Source organism: Hemicordylus capensis, chromosome 14 (assembly GCF_027244095.1).
Source record: "Hemicordylus capensis ecotype Gifberg chromosome 14, rHemCap1.1.pri, whole genome shotgun sequence".
Taxonomy (NCBI): Eukaryota; Metazoa; Chordata; class Lepidosauria; order Squamata; family Cordylidae; genus Hemicordylus; species Hemicordylus capensis.
Genome location: NC_069670.1, coordinates 19,393,153 through 19,417,078, shown reverse-complemented (window position 1 = coordinate 19,417,078; position 23,926 = coordinate 19,393,153). Strand labels below are relative to the sequence as shown.

At 48.0% G+C, this 23,926-nt stretch overlaps 1 protein-coding gene across 1 annotated transcript in view; it reads right to left on the bottom strand.

The window, feature by feature from the left end:
* VPS45 (vacuolar protein sorting 45 homolog) overlaps nt 1-23,318 on the bottom strand; it is a 46,269-nt gene extending 22,951 nt beyond the window's left edge. Inside the window, exons 1-13 of the mRNA XM_053279005.1 lie at nt 22,773-23,318; nt 19,785-19,919; nt 17,381-17,441; nt 15,745-15,824; nt 13,522-13,590; nt 12,617-12,754; nt 12,025-12,135; nt 11,461-11,595; nt 10,196-10,309; nt 9,331-9,498; nt 6,021-6,179; nt 5,425-5,532; nt 4,456-4,577 (exon numbers count right to left, since the gene is read on the bottom strand). Coding sequence (XP_053134980.1) covers nt 4,456-4,577; nt 5,425-5,532; nt 6,021-6,179; nt 9,331-9,498; nt 10,196-10,309; nt 11,461-11,595; nt 12,025-12,135; nt 12,617-12,754; nt 13,522-13,590; nt 15,745-15,824; nt 17,381-17,441; nt 19,785-19,919; nt 22,773-22,865 — 1,493 coding nt within the window. The 5' untranslated portion in view covers nt 22,866-23,318. The remainder of the gene's footprint in view (nt 1-4,455; nt 4,578-5,424; nt 5,533-6,020; nt 6,180-9,330; nt 9,499-10,195; nt 10,310-11,460; nt 11,596-12,024; nt 12,136-12,616; nt 12,755-13,521; nt 13,591-15,744; nt 15,825-17,380; nt 17,442-19,784; nt 19,920-22,772) is intronic.
* Nucleotides 23,319-23,926: the final 608 nt, after the last annotated feature.

Here is a 23,926-nt window from a genome sequence, read left to right as displayed (position 1 = left end):
ATAGTGATTTTTTGGCAACGTCTACCCAAACCCTCACCGTGGCCGACCCCCAAGATGGAAAATAGCAGATAGCACTGATGCACTGTCAGCTTTCTCTGTGTTATCGCCCCTTCTTTATCTCTACCCCCAAATGGTTAGGATAAACTGTACAGTTTATCTGCACAGAGATAAACTGTACATTTCTGCACAGAGCAAAGGGTTGGGGGTCAGAGTTAAGGGTAAAAGGAGCCAGTGTGGTGTAGTGGTTAGAGTGTCCGACTAGGACCGGGGAGACCCGAGTTCAAATCCCCATTCAGCTATAATACTAGCTGGGTGACTCTGGGCCTAACCTACTTCACAGGGTTGTTGTGAGGAGAAACTTCAGTATGTAGTACACTGCTCTGGGCTCCTTGGAGGAAAAGCAGGATATAAAATGCAAATCAATCAATCAATCAATCAATCAATAATAAAATAAATAAAAAAATAAAAGGGCAAAGTGTGCCGTCAAGTTGATGTAGACTCCTGGTGACCACAGAGCCCTGTGGTTGACTTTGGAAGAATACAGGAGGGGTTGACCATTGCCTCCTCCCGCGCAGTCTGAGATGACGCCTTTCAGCATCTTCCTAGATCGCTGCTGTCCGATATAGGTGTTTCCCACAATCTGGGAAGCATACCAGCGGGGATTTGAACCGGCAACCCCTGGCTTGCTGATCAAGTCATTTCCCCACTACGCTGTTAGGTGGCAGGATAACAAGGGTAGACAATAGTTAAGGATAACAAGGAACAAATTGTTGAACTCTACCCATGGAGTCTTCTTTTGAGGACAATCCTGCCATTTGTCGTTTCCATTCCTCTGACAACTTCAGTAAGATTTTACAGTCATTTTTGTGTTTCTCACACTTCCCCCCCAGCTTTTAAAATGCCACTGCAGGCCTGAAGGTCAGGACAATGAAAGAATGAGAATACGCTTAAAACTGAGTGTATTGCAATGCTATATAGTCTTCGGGACTACTTTTTTGATATATAGGAAAACATTCAGTCACCCCTCCTGGTCAAGCTACAAAGGAACATAGGCAGCTCCCATATACTGAGTCAGACCCTTGTTCCATCTCGCTCAGTATTGTCTACCCAGATTGGCAGCGGCATCTCTAAGGCTGCAGGCAGGAGTCTCTCTCAACCCTATCCTGGAGATGCCAGGGGACCTCCTGCAGAAGCTTTTCCCAGAGCAGCTCCATCCCCTAAGGAGAATATCTTGCAGTGCTCACATGTAGTCTCCCATTCAAATTCAAACCAGGGCAGACCCTGCTTAGCAAAGGGGACAATGCATGCTTGCTACCACAAGACCAGCTCTCAGTGCATGCTTGCTAACACAAGACCAGCACTGATGTGTGCTGGGCAAGTCATCTGCATGGATAAATTCTCTCTATGCATGTTTGAGGTTCACCTCTTTTCTTTTCTTTAACTCTAGGAAGTTACTGTCAGGTCTATGTACTTTGCACTGGGTTTGCTTTAAAAAAAAAAAAAAAAAGCTACCCCAAATTTAACCACAAGCAAAGCTCAGTTTTCCAGTGTTATGCACTGTTGCCAAAACTGTCTAATACATCAGAAGGGTGGTGATGGGGGAGATAGTGCTATGCAAGGCACTGAAACAGTGCCCCCCCCCCAAGAAATCCCACTCCAGCCTCTGAGGGGGTCCCCTAGGCCAGGGTTTCTCAGTGTGTGGATCCCCGGATGTTATTGGACTTCAACTCCCATAATCCCCAGCCCCAGTGGCCTTTGGTTGGGAGTTATGGGAGTTGAAGTCCAATTACATCTGGGGACCCACACGTTGAGAATCCCTGCCCTAGGCAACATCTGAACACTTCTCTTCAGGGACTAGAAACTTGTGGGGGATGGACAATCCAAACACAGACATTTGCAGGATGCTGGATCCTGACACCAGTAAAGATTTCGGCCCACACAGCCCTGACGAATCATTCCCCAGCTGCCCTTATAGGATGCCCATTGAGCTAAAAACGAGAACCTCTCGTAACCCACTGTGGAGCACAAGGGCAGAAGAAAGAAGAAGCCAAAACTGAATTGAGATTTCAATGGGGAGCAAAAGGCTGGGTTTGGGGGAGATCTGGAAAAGGCAACGTTCTCGATTTTGCCACCTGTCACCCTCGTTTTGGCCCCAGATGAGATTCCTCTTGACCAGATCTGCCCGAAAGTGCACCTGCAAGATTCTTCCGTCACTTTCTTAACTGCCAGAAGGAGAAGTTCCCATCCGGCTTCCAAAGACGGCATCCCAGCTCACACACCCCAACCAAGGAAGAAAAAGAACATGGAAGTGGGACAATTTCCTGGCAGGCCTGAATGATCTACAAACAATTTGCCTCTTGTGGGCCATAATTCCAGGCTCTTTCCATCACTCAAGTGATGAATGCTTCGAGGCCGTCAGCAGGCTGAGCAATCTGGACTCCATTCATGACAACACACATTTTTCTTAGTGGGGGGGGGGGGGAGTTTCCATCAGATGGATCGTAATTCTGTACAGCGGGGCTGTAAAAGGGAAGGAAGCCTTTAATCTCTTGCTGCTGAAAAGAGACGCCGGTTTCCTTTTCCTTCTGTTCGCCTAAGATTTCTGAACATGGGTCCCCAAACCTTTCACCTTCTCCCCTAAGAAGAAAGGTGCAATTCACTTCAGCCACCCATCGCTTAAACCAGGATGCAGAAGCCAGGAGAGGAGAGCTGGTCTTGTGTCAACAAGCACGAGTTGTCCACTTTGCTAAGCAGGGCCTGCCCTGGTTTGCATTTGAATGGGAGACTACATGTGCGAGCACTGCAAGATCTTCCCCTTAGGGGATGGGTCCACTCTGGGAAAAGCAGGCTGCAAGTTCTCTCCCTGGCAGCATCTCCAAGACAGAGCTGAGAGAGACTCCTGCCTGCAACCTTGGAAAAGCCACTGCCAGTCTGGGTTGACAATCCTGAGCACGATGGACCAAGGGTCTGACTCAGTAGAAGGCAGCTTCCTATGTTCCTAACTTCGGCCCTCCAGCTTTTCTTGGCCTACAACTCCCATCATTCTGACTATGGGCCACTGTGGCTGTGGATGATGGGAGTTGTAGTCTGACAACAGCTGGAGTCCTGAATCTATGCATCCCTGGCTTACACCAAGGAAATATTTACTGTGCATTTTGTTTGGGGACGGACAGCAGAGTACATTTGGAAGCACAATGGAAAATATTCCCAAAGTGACCCTCTCTATGTCCGATACATTTCCCCACGCCTGCTGTGCTCTCTGCTCATTATCAGTATCTTGAGGGCTGTCTTGCACCGGATCCGTGCCAAAAACAGCTGAACACCAAACGATTCGGCTGCTTTTGCATAACTCCCGGAAATGGGATCAATAAAGCCACCCTGAGGCAGACATAGCCAAGGACACCGGCCTCCAGCAATGTACAACACAGCCATGGAGGCATCGTTTCTAGGTCTGCTCTTACGAAACGGACACTGTGCTTTGCTGAACGTTGACATTTGGGGGCCATTTGATTTGGCGGCCAAACGTATTTAGAAATAAAGACATCTCTTTTCCTCCTCGGACCTCAAAGAGCCCTAAACGCTCATAGATGTCTTGCGAGGAAGGGTGGAGCATGATGGGAAATGTAGTTTTTAGGGATAGCAGTGCGCAAGCAAAATCTGAGAACGCCCACTCCCTTTGAAGTCTCATAAAGGCAGAGTTTCATTTTACAATGTATACACCAAACCAAAACTGTACCAAATTCTCCCAAATTGAGCGGCCTCATCTTAAATTCAAAGTCCTCTTCTTTTTGGATAGTACAGGTATAATCTGTATTTAACCTCATAGGAACACAGGAAGCTGCCATATACTGAGTCAGACCATTGGTCTATCTAGCTCAGTATTGCCTTCACAGACTGGCAGCGGCTTCTCCAAGGTTGCAGGCAGGAATCTCTCTGAGCCCTATCTTGGAGATGCCACCAGGGAGGGAACTGGGAACCTAGATGCTCTTCCCAGAGAGGCTCCATCCCCTGAGGGGAATATCTCACAGTGCTCACACTTCTTGTCTCCCTTTCATATGCAACCAGGCCAGACCATGATTAGCTAAAGGGACCAGACATGCTTGCGACCACAAGACCAGCTCTCAGATCAACGGCGGGCCTCACCCATCGGTATGATATACTGTATGTACGAAAGAAGACCCCCGTGAGCACATTTTGCCAAGCCTTGGATGGAAGGGATGAGGCTGGTGATTTGCTCTCCAGTTCATTCCTCTCCGCAAATCCTATTCACTAACCACACTGGACAAAGTCGGGATACCAGAAATAGCATCAATCTTCACCGCAGGGCACCAAACCATCTTTAGCTGCCATGGGAGAGAAATCCATCAAAATCAGCACCCGGAGGGTCTGGCTCAGCGGTTAACGGATCCTCTCGGACAGAGGAGGCCAACCCGCTAGCCTGGGACACTGCCATACCTGTCGCGGAGTGTGCTGGGCCCGAGGTACGGGTACTGGTTGTCCTTCAGTTTACCCTTGATGAGTTGATCCAGTGTGTCGTGCAGTAAAGGCTGGTGCTGGGTGTACACATTTTCAACCCCCTGTTTAAAAGAACACACACAGGACGAAGCCAAGTTGCAGATTTCACAAGAAGGGGTGTGATGTATTACTATATCGGATTGCTGGAAAACTGATAGGTGTTCTTGGTCAGCATTTGAACTGGGGTTTTCCCCGCCCCGCAACAGAAAGGTAACAAAGAGGAATTTTCAGCAATCTGGTCCGATTTTAATGAGTTGTTCATGTTTTGCAGAAATACATCCTTAGAAGGTGGTGTGGGTTTTTTTTAACCTTCCCCCGCCCACCCCTTTCCCTTTTATTTTGGCAAATTATGTTTATCTCATGTTAAAGTCAATGCTTAAGGGATTTTTTTAAATTATTATTCCCCCATCCCAGTTCAGTTACGTATATGTATGCCAGTTATACATATACATAATTATATTCTATGTAATGCTGTCAACTCAGTTAAGTCACAGGCTGTTCTAGCGTTCCCTGGAAGAGAGATTCGTAGATGTTCTTGGCTACAACACCCATCCTTTCCAGCTGCAATGGGCCTTGGCTGGGGATGATGGGCATTGTAGTCATCATCATCATAATCATCATCTGGGAATCCCTTTGGCTGGGGATGATGGGAGTTGTAGTCAACCACATCTGGGAATCCCTGTTACCGGGAGCACTGCTGATACGTTTCAGGCTGTTGTGGTCAATACAGCTTTCTTTACAAAAACCTTACGTGCTACAAACACTTTGCATCTCAGCTTACCGTTCTCGTTCACCCTCTCTTGGACAGGCGCACATCCCTGTGTGAGGTGGGGTGTCCGTGGGAAAGAGACCCACATTTTTAAAGAAAGAAAGCGTCAGGTGCACAAACGGTGACATAATTAAAAATACCTTCAGTCCTTTGAGGAACTGCTTGGTGATAGCCACGGCATCCTGGGACCCAAAGAGGTCGCTCCCTCGCACCCGCTTCCCTCCATATTCTACAACGGCGGAGACCAGCTGTTCAGGAAAAGGGAGAAAACCACCAGGTTGGATCCAGGGACTTCAGAGCTTCTCTGTTAAATGCTCTCTGGACAAGAATCCTCACCCAGGCCTTCCCACACATGACCAGCGTTAGGAAAGCGTTTATTCTATACCAAACTGCTGTTACACTCCAGAAGAATGCACAAGACATAGGAAGCTGCCTTCTACTGAGTCAGACCCTTGGTCCACCCCGCTCAGTGCTGTCTACTCTGACTGGCAGCAGCTCTCCAAGGCTGCAGGCAGGAGTCTCTCCCAACCCTACCTGGAGATGCTGCGAGGGGGGCGAACCTGGGACCCTCTGCATGCAATGGCCCAGGGAGAATCTCTTACGGCAGACAGAGCTCACACATGGCCACCCATTCAAATTCAGACCAAGGCAGGCCCCGCTTAGCAAAGGGGGCCATTCATCCTCGTGGCCACAAGGCCAGCTCTCCTCTGCTCCAGAGGAAACTCCCGTCACGTACCTTACGGTGCCGCTCAGAAACCCCCTTGCTCTTCAGCGCCATCATGAGGCCAGGCAGGCTGTTGCTGCTGTGTCTCTCATAGTGGAGGGCGTACAGCATCACCAAGCGGGCAGCATCCAGTTCCGATACTTTGGGGTTCTGCAAAAGCCGTTGCACGTTCTGCGCAAGAAAAAGCACAACACACTCTCTTAGGACTTGTAGTGATGATAAGGATTGGAGGAAGGACTAGGCCTCATCTCATAGGAACACAGGAACTGCCATATACTGAGTCAGACCACTGGTCCATCTAGCTCAGTATTGTCTTCACAGACTGGCAGCGGCTTCTCCAAGGTTGCAGGCAGGGATCTCCCTCAGCCCGATCTTGGAGGGAGAGAGGGTTGCCATGTCCCCCAGAATTTAGGGTAGCCCCCGGATTTGGGCTCCTCCACCTGGCTGCTAAATATCACCCGGATTTACATGGATTTCAAATGCGCTGCCTGGATTCTACTCTGGAGCCGATCACATGGGAGGGCAGAAAAGGAGGGGAAGTATACAAATCTGCCAAATAAATAAAATGCAAATTAGTTGCCGCCCAGAGAACAATGTGTTATGGGGCAGCTAACAAATAAAGTGTATTGATGTTGATGATGATGATGATGATGATATGTGTGTGGTGTGTGTGTGGTGTGTGTGTGTGTGGTGTGTGTGGTGTGTGTGTCTCCACAAGTTTGTCCTTTGCTTAATGGCGTCCCTCTCAGCCGTCCCTTCCCCCTAGCAGACCAATGACCCCAAAAGCTTCCTCTTAACATGCCCATATTGTCACACATAACCTCAATTCATCTGTCCTGATGTGGGGGTCAGACACGGGGGTCAGATTATGAATTCTATGAACTATGAAGAGAACAGAAGCTCTGCCTATGCTCTGCGGTCAGACAGAAGCTCCTTGTCGTACATCCCTCCCCACCCCGAAAAAATGCCTTTCCACCAAAGCAGCTGGTTAATTAAAGCAGTCCTCTCTAAACAGCCCCAGACAGGGAGGGTACAGAAGCCCGGCAGGAATCTTTCCCCAAAATACAGACTCCAAATGAGTTCTCAGCTTTCAAAGTGCAGAGTATGTGGGCTGACCTAAAGCCAACACCCCAAACTCACTATTCATTGTAGCGGATCGACGCAAACGGCGAGCAAAGCAGTTACGTCTTTCGGGCGCCGTGTCGGACGGGGCGGAGCTCGAGAAAAAACCTCCACAGACAGACCCTGAATTTGCAGAAAGGTCGGCTAGGAGTAGCCGCTGAATCCGGAGCCAGACCCTCAGGCTGTAGGCGGGAGGGCGGCAGACAGAAAGGCCTGTTCTGTGGACCAGACAAAGGCTCCTGGTAATAACAGCTTTGGGCCAATCCAGAAGCTTCGGGCCACTAGTCCACTGCCGACAAAGTGGCCATCGCTATTTTCGTCTTGTGAGTCGAGAGGCCTGGCTACACACCACCACCCCAGGTCTCTCAACAAACTACATCAGAGTCTCAGCCCAAGCTGGCCTTGTGGTCGCAAGCATGAACTGCCCCCTTTGCTAAGCAGGGTCTGCCTTGGTCTACATTTGAATGGGAGACTACGTGTGTGAGTGCTGTAAGATATTCCCCTGAGGGGATGCCATTTTGTTCTTTTAGAAAGCAGGTGAAGACCTCTCTGTTCACTCAGGCTTTTTTCCCCCCGTATGTTTTTAAGACGTTTTGTACTGTATTTTCTATTGTAATTTGTTTGTCTTTTTACTAACTAGGCAGAGGGGCACCTTTTTAACATGTCGATTCTCTTTATCGAGCAGGGGGAGAGTAACTGGCCCTCTCCACCCCCAGCGCAGCATCCCTCCCGTGGCTGTTGCTGGTGTCTATCTTATGTTGTTTTTTAGATTGTGAGCCCTTTGGGGACAGGGAGCCACCTTATTTATATATTTCTCCATGTAAACTGCTTTGGAAACTTTTGTTGAAAAGTGGTATATATAAATATTTGTTGTTGTTCTTTTGTGTGTTTTTACTGGATTTTTTTTTTTTACTGTTGTGTTGTTGTGAGCTGCCCAGAGAACAATTTGTTCCGTAACAGCTAACAAATAAAGTTTATTAGTATTATTGTTACTGCTGATTTCACCCGGGGGGGGGACACTTCTAGATAACCCTGCCACTCATTACTTATTTTTATACTACCCTATCTTACATTACATAAAACATTTTACAACATATAAAACAAGAACAGATCAGTTAAAACCAGGAATGAAAAACGAAGAGGATATAAAGCAGTTTAACACAGTTTTAAAACTAAAGAAGCCCGTCTTCAGGGCTCTCCCGAAGGCCAGTAAATGCTTACGCCCAGGATTCCTGCAGAGAATGCATCCCACAGCCTCGGAGCAGCTGAGAAGGCGGCCTGATCCCAGGTGCCCACCAGCTGAACGAGGAGCAGCAGGAGATGGATCTCTCAGAGGACCTTAATGTGTGGTGGGGATCATGCAGAAAGCGAGTCTACTTGACCTTTCCCTACACAATTCACTTATGGAGGCATGAGAAGCAATTAAGAACAACCTGGCAGGATCAGGCCCTAGGCCCATCGGGTCCAGCATCCTGGTCCACTAGATGCCTCTGGGGAGCCCACAGGCAAGAGGTGAAGAAGGCATGCCCTTTCTTCTGTTGTTGCGCCCCAGCAACTGGGATTCAGAGACTTCTTGCCTCCGAGTTGGGCTGTGACTTAAAGTCATCAGACTTGTAGCCACTGATAGACCTGTCCTCCATGAATTTGTCTAAGCCCCTCTTAAAGCCATCCAGGCTGGTGGCTGTCATCACATCCTGTGGCAGAGAATTCCACAGGTTCATTCTGCACTGTATGAAAAATGGCTTCCTTTTGTTGGGCCTAGACTTCCTGGCAATCAGTTTCATGGGATGACCGCAGGTTCTAGTGTTGTGAGAAAGGGAGAACATTTTCTCTATATCCACAGTGGAGGAGAGCTGGTCTTGTGGTAGCAAGCCTGACTTGTCCCCTCAGCTAAGCAGGGTCTGCCCTGGTTACATATGAATTCATAGACTTCATGCATCTGAGGCTGGAGATGACCAATAGCTGCCAGACTAGTAGCCATCGATAGACCTGTCTTTGTGAGCCCCTTTTAAAGCCATCCAGACTGGTGGCCATCACTACAACTTGTGGCAGGGAATTCCACAGGCTGATCATGCGTTGTGTGAAAAAGCCCTTCCGTTTCCTGGAAATCACTTGCCTGGGCCCTGGTTTTCTAAAGTTTCTGCTGTGAAATGAAGCCCAAACACCTTCTGCTGCATGTTACGGCCTCGTTGCCCAGTACCTGCAAAGCGCTGGAGTGGTCATTCTGGCACGCCAGCTCTTGCTCGACCTCCGAGACCTCCAGCAGGTTCCGCTCGCTGACGAGCCTGGACAACTCCCCCACCACGGTCACATGCTTGGAGACTGTGCCTGACATCTTCTTGAACTGCGGGTAGTTCTCTACAAATGCCTAAATTGGGGGGGGGGGGGGGAGAAAGAGAGAGGAGGATACAAATGGGAAATTGTGACCGCCCTCACCAAGCACAACCCAAGGACCCACGGTTTGGTGAGGGTTTTTTTTTTGTAATTCCGTGGGTTGGGGCGGGGGGCATTTCCAGGGGTCAGGGGGCAGTTTTTCTTGTTTTTTACCTCAGTTTTTCTGTCCCTTCACAACCACAATCCCCCTAACACCCTGTTTGCCATTTCAATGCCTTGCCAACCGCAAATTCACCAGCCACGAGGGTTTGCAGGAACGGAAACCTAAGTAGCGGTGTGCATGAAATTCCAAATTCAATTCATATCCAAATAGATTCAGAACCAGTGAATACAGTGGAGGTTCGTTTGAATCGATCTGGATTCAGCCAACCTCGAATTGGATTTGTATTTTTTGTTGTGTGTTACGGTTTGTCTATCATGTCTTGTGTGTTTTTATCGCATGCTTTTTAACGTTGTTTTGTGAGCTGCACAGAAATAAATTTGTTATAAGGTGGCTAACAAATAATATAATATTATTTTTATTTAGGTGAGTGTCTCTTGAATTATGCACATTCAAGCTACAGCCTAGACTACCTCTTGGGTTCAGCCAGCAGCAGATAAAGTGTGCAGGCAGAACATGTCAGCTACTTGACTGTGGACAAGCACTTTTTAACTGAGCGTTTCCACCTTACCTTCATGTCTGCAATCGACTCCAGCTTCTGCTGTTCCTTGGGTTTCTTCCGCTGGAAGTCCTCCATGAGGTTCTTGATGTTGCTGCCGATTTCGGCAAAGTTCAGGTACATGTTCTGGAAACGGGAAAGGAGATGCTTTGAAGTGCGACTCCAACCACAAATATTTATAAACTGCTTTTCAACTGGAGTTCTTTAAGTTTACATAGAAAAATCAACCGATCAGTCAATAAGAAATAAGATGGATCCCTGTCTCCAGAGGGCTCACAGTCTAAAAAGAAACACAAGATAAACACCAGCAGCAGCCACTGGAGGGATGCTGTGCTGGGGATGGACAGGACCAGTTGCTCTCCCCCTGCTAAATACAAGAGAATTGTGTCTTTTAGAAAAGGTGCTTCTTTGCTCAGTTAGCAGTGTGAAACTGTGCCTCCCACCACACAATGTCAAGTCCAGTCATCGTAATATACTACTTGCCATTACACAAAATCTACACAGACCTTGCACAATGATCCACATTGCAAATTATTATAAAAATCAAGACACCAAGGAAATACTAAAATCTCTACGATGGTCCACAGCCATCCATAGCATTCTCTTTAGCCTTAGAATGCAGTAACAGTGCATCAATAAGACATTTTGCTGTCCTAAATGTAACCAGCTTCCAATATCAGAAAGGTTTTGCCTTGAAATAATATAGGTAGGCATGTAGGCTACAGCAATAGCTGGGACACATTCTTGCAAGCATAAAATCAACACAGAGCACAGGAATTGCCCAAGTTTTAGGATGAAGATGGACCAAAGGAATTAACTGTCTAGGAAGCTGCCATATACTGAGTCAGACCATTGGTCTATCTAGCTCAGTATTGTCTACCCAGACTGGCAGCGGCTTCTCCAAGGTGGCAGGCAGGAATCTCTCGCAGCCCTATCTTGGAGATGCCGCCAAGGAGGGAACTTGGAGCCTGCTTTTCCCAGAGTCGATCCATCCCTTAAGGGGAATCTCTTGCAGTGCTCACACATCAAGTCTCCCATTTAGATGCAACCAGGGCGGACCCTGCTTAGCTAAGGGGACAAGTCATGCTTGCTACCACAAGACCAGCTCTCCTCTTATTGATCTTACTACCACAAGACCAGCTCCACCTCTCCTAAGAAGTGCCTTTTCCTACAGAAGGTTCAAAAGGCTATTGTAATTAAAAAATTAAGTGTGCTCTGAATGAGAGAGAGAAAGAATCAGAACCAGACCCCCGACTGCACAGCAGCCTAATACTCACATTGGCATAAAACTCATCGTTCTCTGCAGACAAAACCACCTCCCGGAGGTCTTTGCTTATGCCCGGGACTCGGGAGAGGTCAATCCGATTGTTGTTAATTCCCAGCAGCTCATGAACCATGGCCTGGTACGTCCACTAGAGAAAAAGAGGAACATAGGAAGCTGCTGTATACCGAGTCAGACCCTTGGTCCATCTCGCTCAGTATTGCCTACACAGACTGGCAGCGGCTTCTCCAGGGTTGCGGACAGGAATCTCTCTAGGCCGTATCTTGGAGATGCTGCCGGGGAGGAAACTTGGGACTTTCTTCAAGTCTCTTTTATAATTGTGGACCCCTGGTTAAATGCTGCTTAACTGGAACTATTTGATCAGGATTGCCCTAAAATTCTGGGTTCACACAATCAACTCCCCTGCTGGGCTCACTAATCCCAGTTAACTTTTTAACCAGGATCCTTGCGATTGTGGGTGAACTTGGCCAAACCAAAACCCCCCAAACAAACTCAAATGGACAGGATTGCCCACAAGGTTTCCTTCTGGCCAGATGCTTCCAAACAAGGAGAGACTCACCTGGTTCAGAAGTGGAGTGATGGCGTCATCCGAACGGTCCAGGAGCAGCAGCAAAGGTGGCACTTCTGTGCGCCGGAAGTCAAAAAGCTCATACTCTTTAGTGATCACTTGCTGTTCAGAGAAGGAAGGGAGAAGCCTGTTCCTTAGCCACTGGGACCAATAATAAAAGTTTCTCCACACTGAGGCCGAGAGACCAGAAGGAAGAGTCTCACCCTGTCTCGCTCCTCTTAGCCACAAACACAGCAGCCCCTCAGCAGGTTACTTTTCCTCCCTCTTCAGGGAGTCATATTCACCCCATGCTTACCCTTAGCGATAAGAACATCAGAAGAACAGATCGAGTCCAGCACCCAGTTTTCCACTGTGTCTCTGGAAGCCCAGAACCAGGGCACAAGCACAAAGACTCTCTCCTGTCCTTTAGCCCCTTAAGCGCCAGCAGGCAAACAGAGAGAGTGCCTCTGAGACTGGAGGCTCCACAGACATCCTCAGCAACCGAGGAGTCATCCTTCATAAATCATCCTCCACAAGGGAAACGCACTATATAAATGCCCAAATGGTTGCCCATTAAACAGAAACCCAGAGAGCCAAAGGGTACCTTGACACATTCCGCCAGCCTTTTCGCCGGGTCGGAGGAGAGCTGGTAACGGATCATGGGGCACTTCTTCAAAGAGAGAAGCAAGGCCGTCAGGCCTTGGGTGGTCCGGGACAACTGTACTTGATCCCAGCTGTGGCCCTAAAGAGGAGAAATGGGGGAGATTGTACATCTGGGGCTGGCAAACAACGACCCGCTCCTCCTCCACACCCACAGACGTGAACCCGGTCGCCTCTTACAATCTCCGGGAGAGATACGGTTGCCGCCGGCTCATTTGGTGGCGACTCGGAGCCGGGGCCTTTTCTGTGGCTGCCCCCAGGGCTTTGGAATATGCTCCCTGTCGAAATAAGAGCATCTCCTTCTCTGCCTGTTTTTTTTGTGTGCGCCTTCTCCTCAAGACGCACCTGTTTTCGCAGGCTGAACTTCCATTTTTAACTGTTTAATTTGGTTTTATTTCATCTGGCTGTTTTTACGGTATTGTGACATAGGAACATAGGAAGCTGCCATATACTGAGTAAAACCATTGGTCTATCTAGCTCTGTATTGTCTTCACAGACTGGCAGCGGCTCCTCCAAGGTTGCAGGCAGGAATCTCTCTCAGCCCTATCTTGGAGATGCTGCCAGGGAGGGAACTTGGAACCTTCTGCTCTTCCCAGAGTGGCTCCATCCCCTAAGGGGATTATCTTACAGTGCTCACGTTTCTAGTCTCCCATTCAGATGCAACCAGGGCAGACCCTGCTTAGCTATGGGGACAAGTCATGCTTGCTTCCACAAGACCAGCTCTCCTCTCCTTAACATTTTGGCTGTTTTTACTCGGTTTTCTGTGGTGTTCTAAATGGTGTACACTGCACTGCCTAGAGATATAGATATCAGGCGGCATTAAAAAAATACAATAATACATAAATATACCTGGCAGCAGCCCAAGATGTTGAGAGAAAACACATGCGGGTTGACAGCAATATAGTCGCCGTAGAATTCCTGTCAAGTCAAAGCCAAGAAAAGAGTTGTGTGTCAGACTGGAAGCCTGGCAAGAAACCAACATCAGAGTGTGGGACTAACGGACATCCCAGGATTCTGTAGTCCGAGTCAGCCGTGTCATGAGGCGTGGCCGTTCCCCCCGCCCCCCAAAAAGGTGGCCAAGGGACCATTGTTCCCTCTCACAGGGATTCCCAGATATTGTGGACTACAACTCCCCGAAGCCATTGCAGCTGGGGATTCTGGGAGTTGTAGTCCACAACATCTGGGTATCCCTGTGAGAGGGTTCACTTCAAGGGACTACTGTTTCGCTCTGTGCTTTTTCGGCCGGTGTGAAGCTTCAGCCAAAGCTGAATACTGTATTTACCTGAATCCAAGACTAGCTCCGCTCCCCCACCAAGTTCTTTGATGTTAGAAACTGGAGGGCCATCATAAATTCACAATCCTCTTCTTTTTGGTTCAATATGGGTATAACTTGTATTTACCCTGTATTTATGAAGGGGGGTCGTCTTAAATTCAGAGTCATCAGCGACTCGGGTAAATACAGTCCCCCTGGCATCATGCGGAGATGATCGTTCTCACTGTGTAGTGCTGAGCTTTGCCCCAACACCGGTGGGCTCCTTTAAGGGGAAACGGAGCCCTCTTGAGCCCCTAAGCCAGGGTTTCTCAATGTGTGGGTCCCCAGATGTTATTGGACTTCAACTCCCATGATCCCCAGCCTCAGTGGCCTTTGGTTGGGAATTATGGGAGTTGACGTCCAATTACATCTGGGGACCGACACGTTGAGAATCACTGCCCTAAGCCATCCTGGAAGGCATGCACAGAATGCTGGGAAATGTAGTCCTTCCCTGTGCTTTCCTCCTAGAGCTCTTAAGAGTTCAGGACTATGTGGGGGCCACCACCACGGGAAATGGCTCTCATATTAAAGGCTTTTCGCCAAAGTGGCACCCACTTGAAACACAGGGACGCACACTGGTTTAGCTACTACTCAAGCAACTACAGCGTCACTGGATGCCTTGGAGAGTGCCCCCTCTCTCTGACACAAAAGAACATAATAAAAATTTAAAAATAAAAATATAACAATTTTAATAAGTAATAATAATAATAATAATAATAATAATTTAATAATAATTAATAATAACTAATAACAATTAACGGTCCGAATTAAAACTAAATTCAGACTGAACCACGGGCACGCAAACCGGTTCAAGAAAGTGGCTCGAGCCGGCTCGACAAAGCGGCTCGAACTGGTTTGCAATCAAACTGCTTCTGTGCATCCCTACATATAAAGAGCCTTGCTGGGTCAGACCCAAGCCTATCGAGTCCAGCATCCTGCCTCCCACAGTGGCCCACCAGATGCCTCTGGGAAGCCCACCAGTAGGAGATGATGGTACTTCCCTCCAGCTGGCATCCAGATGTCTCTTGCATCGGAACTAGTAGCCACTGACAGATCTGTCCTCCAAGAATTTGTCCAAGGCCCTTTATTATATTCTTTAACATCTATTGTTATTGTAAACCACCCAGAGACGAAAGTTTGGGGCAGTATACGAATTTGATAAATAGATTAAATCAATAAATCAATCTACTAAAGAATATAATAACTGAGCAAAGTTATTATAACTGCTCACTGAGCAAAGAGGCACCTTTTTAAAGTGGTGATTCTCTGATATTTAGCAGGGGGAGAGCAACTGGCCCTCTCCAGCCCCAGCACCGCATCCCTCCAGTGGCTGTTGCTGGTGTCAACTTTACGTTTCTTTTTAGACTGTGAGCCCTTCGGGGACAGGGGGACATCTTATTTATGAATTGTTTATTTTTCTGCGTAAACTGCTTTTGAGAACTTTGGTTTGTCGTTAGCGTTGGTCGTTTTTTGTGTTTCGCTACTGCATTTGGTACCCACCCGTTCCATTTTCCGTCCCCACCTTCTGCATGCAAGCAGGCCACTTCGCAGAGTGGACCCACCCCCTCTCAGGAAGGTCTTCCAGGGCTCACACAGGTAGTTTCCCATCCAAATGCAAACCAGAGCATCCCCTGCTTAGCAAAGGGGACAATCCATGCTTGCTCCCTCCCATTGGTGGGTTTTAAGTTTTTATATCCTGTTCTGAAAGCCTGTCAGCGTGGGGGCTACCGAGTCGAGAGTCGCATTTGGCAGAGAAATACCTGGACTTCGGCGACCACTTCTTGCTCGTCCGCCTCAGCCAGAGACTTGACATCACTCTTGCTGATCACGTTGCTGAAATCTGAAACGAGGCGGCACAGACACAGCCAGCTAAGCAACCAAGTGGGAACAGCATGCATTTGCAATTCGTGTGGAAGGGAGAAAAAAAAATCATGAAACTTTCAGATAGAAACAGAAGCAATGTTTGGCCAGACCTTTCCTCCCAGCTTATCTCCATCAGGGTCTCCGACAATCCCCGTGTTGTTCCTTAGCTTTCACACTAGATCAAACCAGCTGTATGGCGGAAACAGACAGACAGCTCATTCACCTCTTGTGATCTTGTACGGGCCGATCATGACATCTAGAGGCCAGTCTGGGTTAACTCGCACCACTCTTACAGGCTCTTTTGTTGTGGCTGCTGTCTAATTCATTCCTGCTAACTGAGCAAGAAACAACTTTTCCTGGATCTCTTCTATTTAACAGGGGGAGAGCAAATGACCCAATTCAGCTGAGCAGAGCGTCTCTCCAGTGGCTTTTGGTGGTGGGTGTGGGGTGGGTGTACAGTTACTTAGGAACATAGGAAGCTGCCATATACTGAGTCAGACCCTTGGGCCATCTAGCTCAGTATTGTCTTCACAGACTGGCAGCAGCTTCTCCAAGGTTGCAGGCAGGAGTCTTTCTCAGCCCTATCTTGGAGATGCTGCCAGGGAGGGAACTGGGAACCTCAGATGCTCTTCCTGGAGCAGCCCGATCCCCTGAAGGGGAATATCTTACAGTGCTCACACTTCTAGTCTCCCTTTCATATGCAACCGGGATGGACCCTGTTTAGCTAAGGGGACAAGTCATGCTTGCTACCACAAGACCAGTTTGTGGCAGCTGGTCACCCACCCATAATCAAGAGGCCTGGGTTTCTTTCCAAATATGTAAAAGTGTGCCTAACAGAATTATGTTCCTGAGCCAAAGCTTATTCCTTATAGTTTATTTTAGTACATTTCTGCTTAGAGCCCCACAGCCCCAGGATGGCCCAGAGTAAATATCTATGGAAAGAGCATAAATAGTCAAGGCAAATTTGCAGAAACCATTGCACCCGGTACAAAAGACTGCTTATGTATATGAACAATATAGCATCATCAAATGATGCTTTCCAAAGAGCGAGAGGCCCCCTGCCCCTGAGGAGCATACAATCTAGAAACTGACAGAGGAAGGTGCCAGAAGCTAGAGGTAAGCAGGGAAGAAGATGCATTTAATTCCAGTTATGTGTACTTGGGCTTAGGAACATAGGCAGCTGCCATATACTGAGTCAGACCCTTGGTCCATCTAACTCAGTATTGTCTTCACAGACTGGCAGCAGCTTCTCCAAGGTTGCAGGCAGGAGTCTCTCTCAGCCCTATCTGGAGATGCTGCCAGGGATTGAAAATGGGACCTTCTGCGTGACAAACAGAAGCTCTGTCACTGAGCGACGTTTGCCTATGCCTGCATCACGAACGCATCGGAGGGGAAGATGTTCAAAACACATCCACAAGGCAACGCAGGTAGAGAGAATATTTATTTTCTTTATTTAACATATTTCTATACCGCCCAAAACTTGCACCTCTGGGCGGTTTTGCGTTCCTGGGCAATAAATAAAGCTATACTTACAAATAAAATATGTGCTGTATTTAGGCCTCCGCAGCTCTTGGATGAGGTATTCCACATTTTCCTAAAGAAATGACAAATCCAAACCATGGCACCATAAGAGAAACTCCCAAACCAGTTAAGGAAGACTAAGATTTTATCCAAATCCTTTTACTGACACTTGTAAAGAAGGATTAAAAAAAAAAAAAGTGACCCAGCAGCTATGGGATCAGTGGTGCTCTTTGGACTGGACTTCCGGGCGGAGGTCCAGTCCCCTGCAGGCCTGGGGGCCCCCAAATGATGAGCGGCCTACTAATTTAAGTGGCAGGATTGTCCATGCAAAATGTGGTATCTCTCTGCAAGTCAGTGAGAAAACATCTTATTGAGAATCTCTTGTGCCCCCCACCCCAGTGGGATTACCCCCCGCCCAGCTTTCTCTGAGCATGTTTTGGTGTAAAAAATAGTTCATTGTAGCTTATCTGCTGGGGGGCAAAAGGCCTATAGGTCCAGGCTCCCAAATTACCTAGGTGCACCTCTGTACGGGATATGAAGTTGCTTTCGACTATGTCAGGCCACTGGTCCTTGTAGCTCAGAATGGACCACACTGACTGGCAGCAGATCTCCAAGACTCCAGACAGTATTTTCCCCAACCCTACAGAGAGATGCTGCCAGAGACTGAACCCAAGACCTCCGGCATGCAAAGCAGATGTTCCACCACTGAGCTATCAGTATATGAAACTTTCTATAGAATCAGAACAGCGGTCCATCTAGCTCTATAGTGTCCGCACCAAGCCTGTTCAACTTTGCCCCCCCCAGCTGTTTTTGGACTACAACTCCCATAATCCCCAGCTACAGTAACCAATAGCCAGGGATTCTGGGAGTTGTAGGCCAACATCTGAAGGAGGGCTGAAGTTGAGCAGCCCCAGCCTACCCAGACTGGCAGCGGCTTCTCCAAGATTGCAGGCAGGAGTCTCTCCCAGCCCTACCTGGAGATGCTACCATGGATTGAACTTCAGACCAGTGTTCCCTCTAATAGGCATTCCCAGGTGTTGTTGACTACAACTCCCAGAATCCCCAGCTGAAATTGTTTTCGTTTGGGGATTCTGGGAGTTGTAGTCAACAACATCCGGGAATCCCTGTTAGAGGGGACACTGCTTAGGACCTTCAGCCTGAAAAGCAGGGGCTCTACCACTGAGCCCCCAGACCCATCTGATGGCTCACAGATTACTTTCAGCAGCTCTCCTAGGCAGTTAAACCACCTTGAGGCTACATTGGAGGAAGGTGGTGTAGAAGCACATGTAGGCCCTCGTGATTTGCGGGAGGTTCCGTTCTTGCCTATAGGAACATAGGAAGCTGCCATATACTGAGTCAGACCATTGGTCCATCTAGCTCAGTGTTGTCTTCACAGACTGGCAGCGGCTTCTCCGAGGTTGCAAGCAGGAATCTCTCTCAGCCCTATCTTGGAGATGCTGCCAGGGAGGGAACTTGGAACCTTCTGCTCTTCCCAGAGCGGCCCCATCCCCTGAGGGGAAGATCTCACAGTGCTCACAAATCAAGCCTCCCTTTAATATGCAAGCAGGGCAGACCCTGCTTAGCTAAGGGGACAAGTCATGCTTGCTACCACAAGACCAGCACACGGAAACCACAAATAATGAAACCTTCTCTCTGTGGGAATCTAGGGGTTAGGTTTCTACACACATTCACAAAAGGCTAAAAATCAGGGGCAGGTTGTACTGTTCCCTCTAAGGCGTGCGCATGTGCACACACACAGACATTTTCTGATGTCCACTCGGTTCATTTTAGATCCCACTCAGGTTGAATCAGGAAGGCCCCACTCTGAATGCAGGTGCGCAAACACTGCCTTGATACTGCCAGCCAGAACAAAACTCATTCCGCACAGAGAGGGGGGAAAAATTAGAGGAGCCACAAGGAGTGGGGAGCAAAAAAATAAGAGAAATAAAGAACTCTACCATGCTCTTCAGGTCTCCAGAAATGTCCCCCCCCCAAAATTCCTCCAATTTTAGCAAAAAATGTTGCAGGAAATTAAAAAAAGAGAGAGCCATAAAATGGCTCTGCATTGCCTCCAAACCGGAAATGACACCGGAAGTCATTTTTGGTGGCCCTGAAACCTTGGATAGGCAAAAAGTGCCTATTTTTTGCACCCTCAAATAAGGAAACTAGGCCTCTAGGACCCCGCCATGGATACACAAAACTCCGGTTGCTGGAACCGCGGGTAACGGAGGCCCCCTGCACACAAATAAATTAAACTAATCACGTGAGGGTTCTACTTCATCAGGAAGCGCCATGTTTGCAGATGGGAGTTCCCAGAGAGGTGGGGGCTGTCCCAGCCCCTCCAAAAGCATGCAGTGTGATTGGGGACCCCAAGATGCAAGGGGGCCCCTATGGACGCTTCCGTTCAACACCTCACCTTGGTGGGCCGCAAGAAGCAGATGGCTTTCAGGTGCTTCATGTTCTCCCGGTTGGCCGAGTCAATGCGCTCAAAGAGGTAGACCTCCTTCTGCAGGATCTCTGACTGCGTGTACACCATACTCACGATGCTGGTCTGCGGGGAGGAGAACCAAGAAAAGAGGCATCCGTTTTCAACAGCCTTGGCAGAGTTTTGCTTCTCAGGGGTGGCTCAGAAATATGAAAGATACACCTGCCAGACTGTCTTACACATTCCTTGTGAGCTGGGGGACGCGGCCCCGGAAATCAGAGGCAAAAGGGATGGAGCCCTGGGTTCTGTTCCGAAGTTGTCCCATGATGCTACACAGGCCTGCTCAACTTAAGCCCCCTCTAAGCTGCTTTTGGACTACAACTCCCATAATCCCCAGCCACAGAGGTCAATAGCCAGGGATTACAGGAGCTGTAGGCCAACATCGGCAGGAAGGCCAAAGTCAAAGTATAAGCCAGTGTGTTGTAGTGGTTAGAGTGCTGAACTAGGACCAGGGAGACCCGAGTTCCAATCCCCATTCAGCCATGATCCTTGCTGGGTGACTCTGGGCCAGTCACTTCTCTCTCAGCCTAACCTACTTCACAGGGTTGTTGTGAGGAGAAACTTAAGTATGTAGTTCACTGCTCTGGGCTCCTTGGAGGAAGAGCGGGATATACAATGTAAAAATAAAAAACAAAACATTAAAAAAAAATATTTCTCTGCTGAGTTACTGCAATCTCCACATACTCTGATATTAGGAACAGCTAAAGCCTTACAATACACTTGCAATTCCTGGAGCAGGTCAAGTAACAACAGAGCAATGGGAGAGCCTCTAAGCTCACACCCAGAATGCATTTCTCTCATCAGTTAGTAGCCGTGTATTCGGTGCAATAATGGTGCTCTACAATTTACCCCAAACCTACCTTCCCATTTCCCTAACTCGGCACCACAACCAGTCCCACTAAGGTTGCCAGCTCTCCCCGTTTCCGTCTTCCCAGGACTTTAAGTACGGCTTGACAGGCAGAAGTTCAGCAGGTGCAGCTGTGCTCAGGAGGCAGGTGCACCGACAGAAAGCACTGTGCCCACTGAATTTCTATGGCTCTTCAAGGCACAGATGTCCTGTCAGTCAGAGGGGGCACCCTTAATTCCCCACACATCTGTGATGAGGGGCACCAATTCCAGGTCAAGACTGCTAAGCCAGCTTCACTCCAGTTCTTCCTTTCCTTAATGAAACTGATGACTAAAGAGGAGCCAGCCAGCCACCCTTACCCATTATTATTTATTATCATCATTTATAGGTCACCTTTCAAGAGAAACTCATCACTTCCAAGATGGATGGAAAAAAGAAATCATGTTTGAAGGTACGCACATTGCTCGTAGTTGGAAAACTGCTGAAAATCTGAATATCAGTAATTGGTACAAAATAATATGGGAATATATGCTTATTTCAGCTCAATGTAATAATATTCAACAAAAGTTAAATAGATAGGATTTCAAGTGAGTACAGAAACCTGTAATAGATACTGTTGAGGTAAACAGAGTTTATTATAACCCAAGTAAGATTTTGGTTGAAATGATCAGGAAGATGATGGATTGAAATATCAAAAATATGTAATTGTGATTGATATACCTGCTAAATATGGTTATACCAACTGTACATATTGTAAATGTTTCTTTTTTTAATTTGATTTTTTTCCTCTTTTATTTTGATGTACCACCAATGTATTATTCATCTTAAATAATAATAATAATAATAATAATAATAATAATAATAATAATAATAATGAAAATTTTTAAAAAATGTTTGAAGGTACACACACACACAGTGGGCACAAACATAACAGCTAGCTCGGAGTATCAGTTACTGCTATTTGTGAATTTCAAAGAGGACTACCTGTCTGGCCACTGTTTGAAACGATATGCTGGGCTAGGTAGATTATTCTTTAAAATATGTATAGACTGCTTTCCGGGGGTGGGAGGAGAATAAGATGGTTCCCTGACCCCAGAGAGCTCACCACACAAGCGGAAAAGAAATACAGCGATAGCCCCTAGAACAGGGCTATTCAACTTTGGTCCTCCCACAGATGTCTACAACTCCCACAATCCCTGGCTATTGGCTGCTGGGGGTTATGGGAGTTGTAGTTCAAAAAGCACTGACACTTTTGAACTTGGGTGCTGGAGAAGACTTTTGAGGAGACCATGGACAGCCAGGAAAACAAACCAATGGATCATAGAACAAATCAAGCCAGAATTTTCACTCCAGGCACAAATGACCAGGCTCAAACTATGATACTTTGGACACATTATGTGAAGATCCAGATCCCTTGAGACGTCCATAATGCTGGGAAAAGTTGAAGGAAAGAGAAGAGGACGACCAGCAGCAAAGTGGATGGACTCGATGATGACAGCAATGAATGCATCACTGAGAGAGCTTAAAGGCCAAGCTGAAGACAGATCATCCTGGAGAGAATCTATCTATGTGGTCACTAAGAGTCAACACTGACTTGATGGCACTTAATTAATTAATTAATTAATCAGTCAACAACATCTGGGAATCCCTGTTAGAGGGCCAATGGCCAGGGATTATGGGTGTTGTACGCCAACATTTGTAAATTGGAGGTTGCAATGAAGGCCTTGAAAAGGATCTTTAGATGCCATGATGTGTCTCCACCTACAAAGATTAGAATCGTTCGGTGACACTCACGGATGCAAAAGCTAAACTTTGAAGAAGTAAGATAGAAAAAGCACTGACCGCACTTAACCAATCAGTTCAAAAACAGCTGGTGGGGGGGACACTAAGTTGAGCAGGCCTGCCCTAGAGGATACTATGCTGGGTGAAACTGGGGCAGCTACTCTCTCCCTGCAATTAATCACCCCTTTCCAAGGTGCCTCTTTGCCCACTTAGCAAGACTTAGACCACGGCCTGACCCACAAGCAAGGCTGATCTATTGACACACGCCCCAATATATCTAGTAAGCTCACCGTTTCTTTATCCATGAGCAGGACTTTCATGCCAGGTCCACTGTCCTCTATCATCTTCGAGATGTACTGCTTGACTGCAAACACCACGTTCATTTTCCCGGCTTGCTATGCACAGATGCCTATTTAAATCTCCCTGCTGCTGCTTCTGGGGCATCAGCAACATCCACCTCCAGCAACTCCCGTCCCACCCCTTTGCACCTTTTTGCCTTTCCAGGAAACGGGCAGCTTCACTTCCTCGTCTGCTGCTTCCCTTGAGGCAGCCCTGGGAGCTGTAGTTCGCATCGCAAGGCAGCTCAGTGGGAGGGGCGTTTTGACTACGACTCCCAGAAGCCACCGCGCGGCAGGGTTTTATTTCTCGCCCCGCCCCCAGGGTCCAGGAAGCCATGCACAAAACAGCTACTGCGCCTGCGCTATAAGATGGGCAGTGGTGTGGAGCAGCTGCATAGCTGCATTTCTGAATTCAGTGGAACCTTCGCTTTAACATATTAACGGAGGAAGCTGCTTTATACCGAGTCAGACCACTGGTCCAGCTAGCTCAGGATTGTCTGCACAGACCGGCAGCAGCTTCTTCAAGGTTGCAGGCAGGAGTCTCTCTCGGCTCCTTCTTGGAGATGCTGCCAACGGACCTAGATGCTCTTCCCAGAGCAGGACCTCCTAACTCTCTTCCCCGTAGGGGATGGGGCCGCACTGGGGAAAGCATCCGCGTGCTTGCTGGAAGAAGGTCCCAGGTTCCCTCCCTGGCATCTCCAGACAGGGCTGGGCAAGGATGGGAGAGCCTTGGAGAAGCCGCTGCCGGCCTGTGCAGACAATACTGAACTAGAGGGTATATGGCAGTATATGGCAGCTGCCTCTGTTCCCCGCTGGCCAAGTGCCGGGCAGCTGAAAGGCGCATATATCAATGCATACTTGCAGAGACGGTTTTGTTTAAATAAATTGCATCTTAATCTCCCACACCTTGCAGAATCCAGCGCAGTGTGGCTGCGGGCCGGGGGCAGAAGAGACTCGAGAAAATAAAATAAAATGCCACCAGGGGTCACAGCAGAATTAAGAAGGAACACCCTCTCTTGCTCAAAGCCGCTACAGCCCAGGCTTTTTTTGACCTAGATGCTGAGCATCCCTCCCATCCCCGCCAGCAGCCACTAAGGCCATGGCAG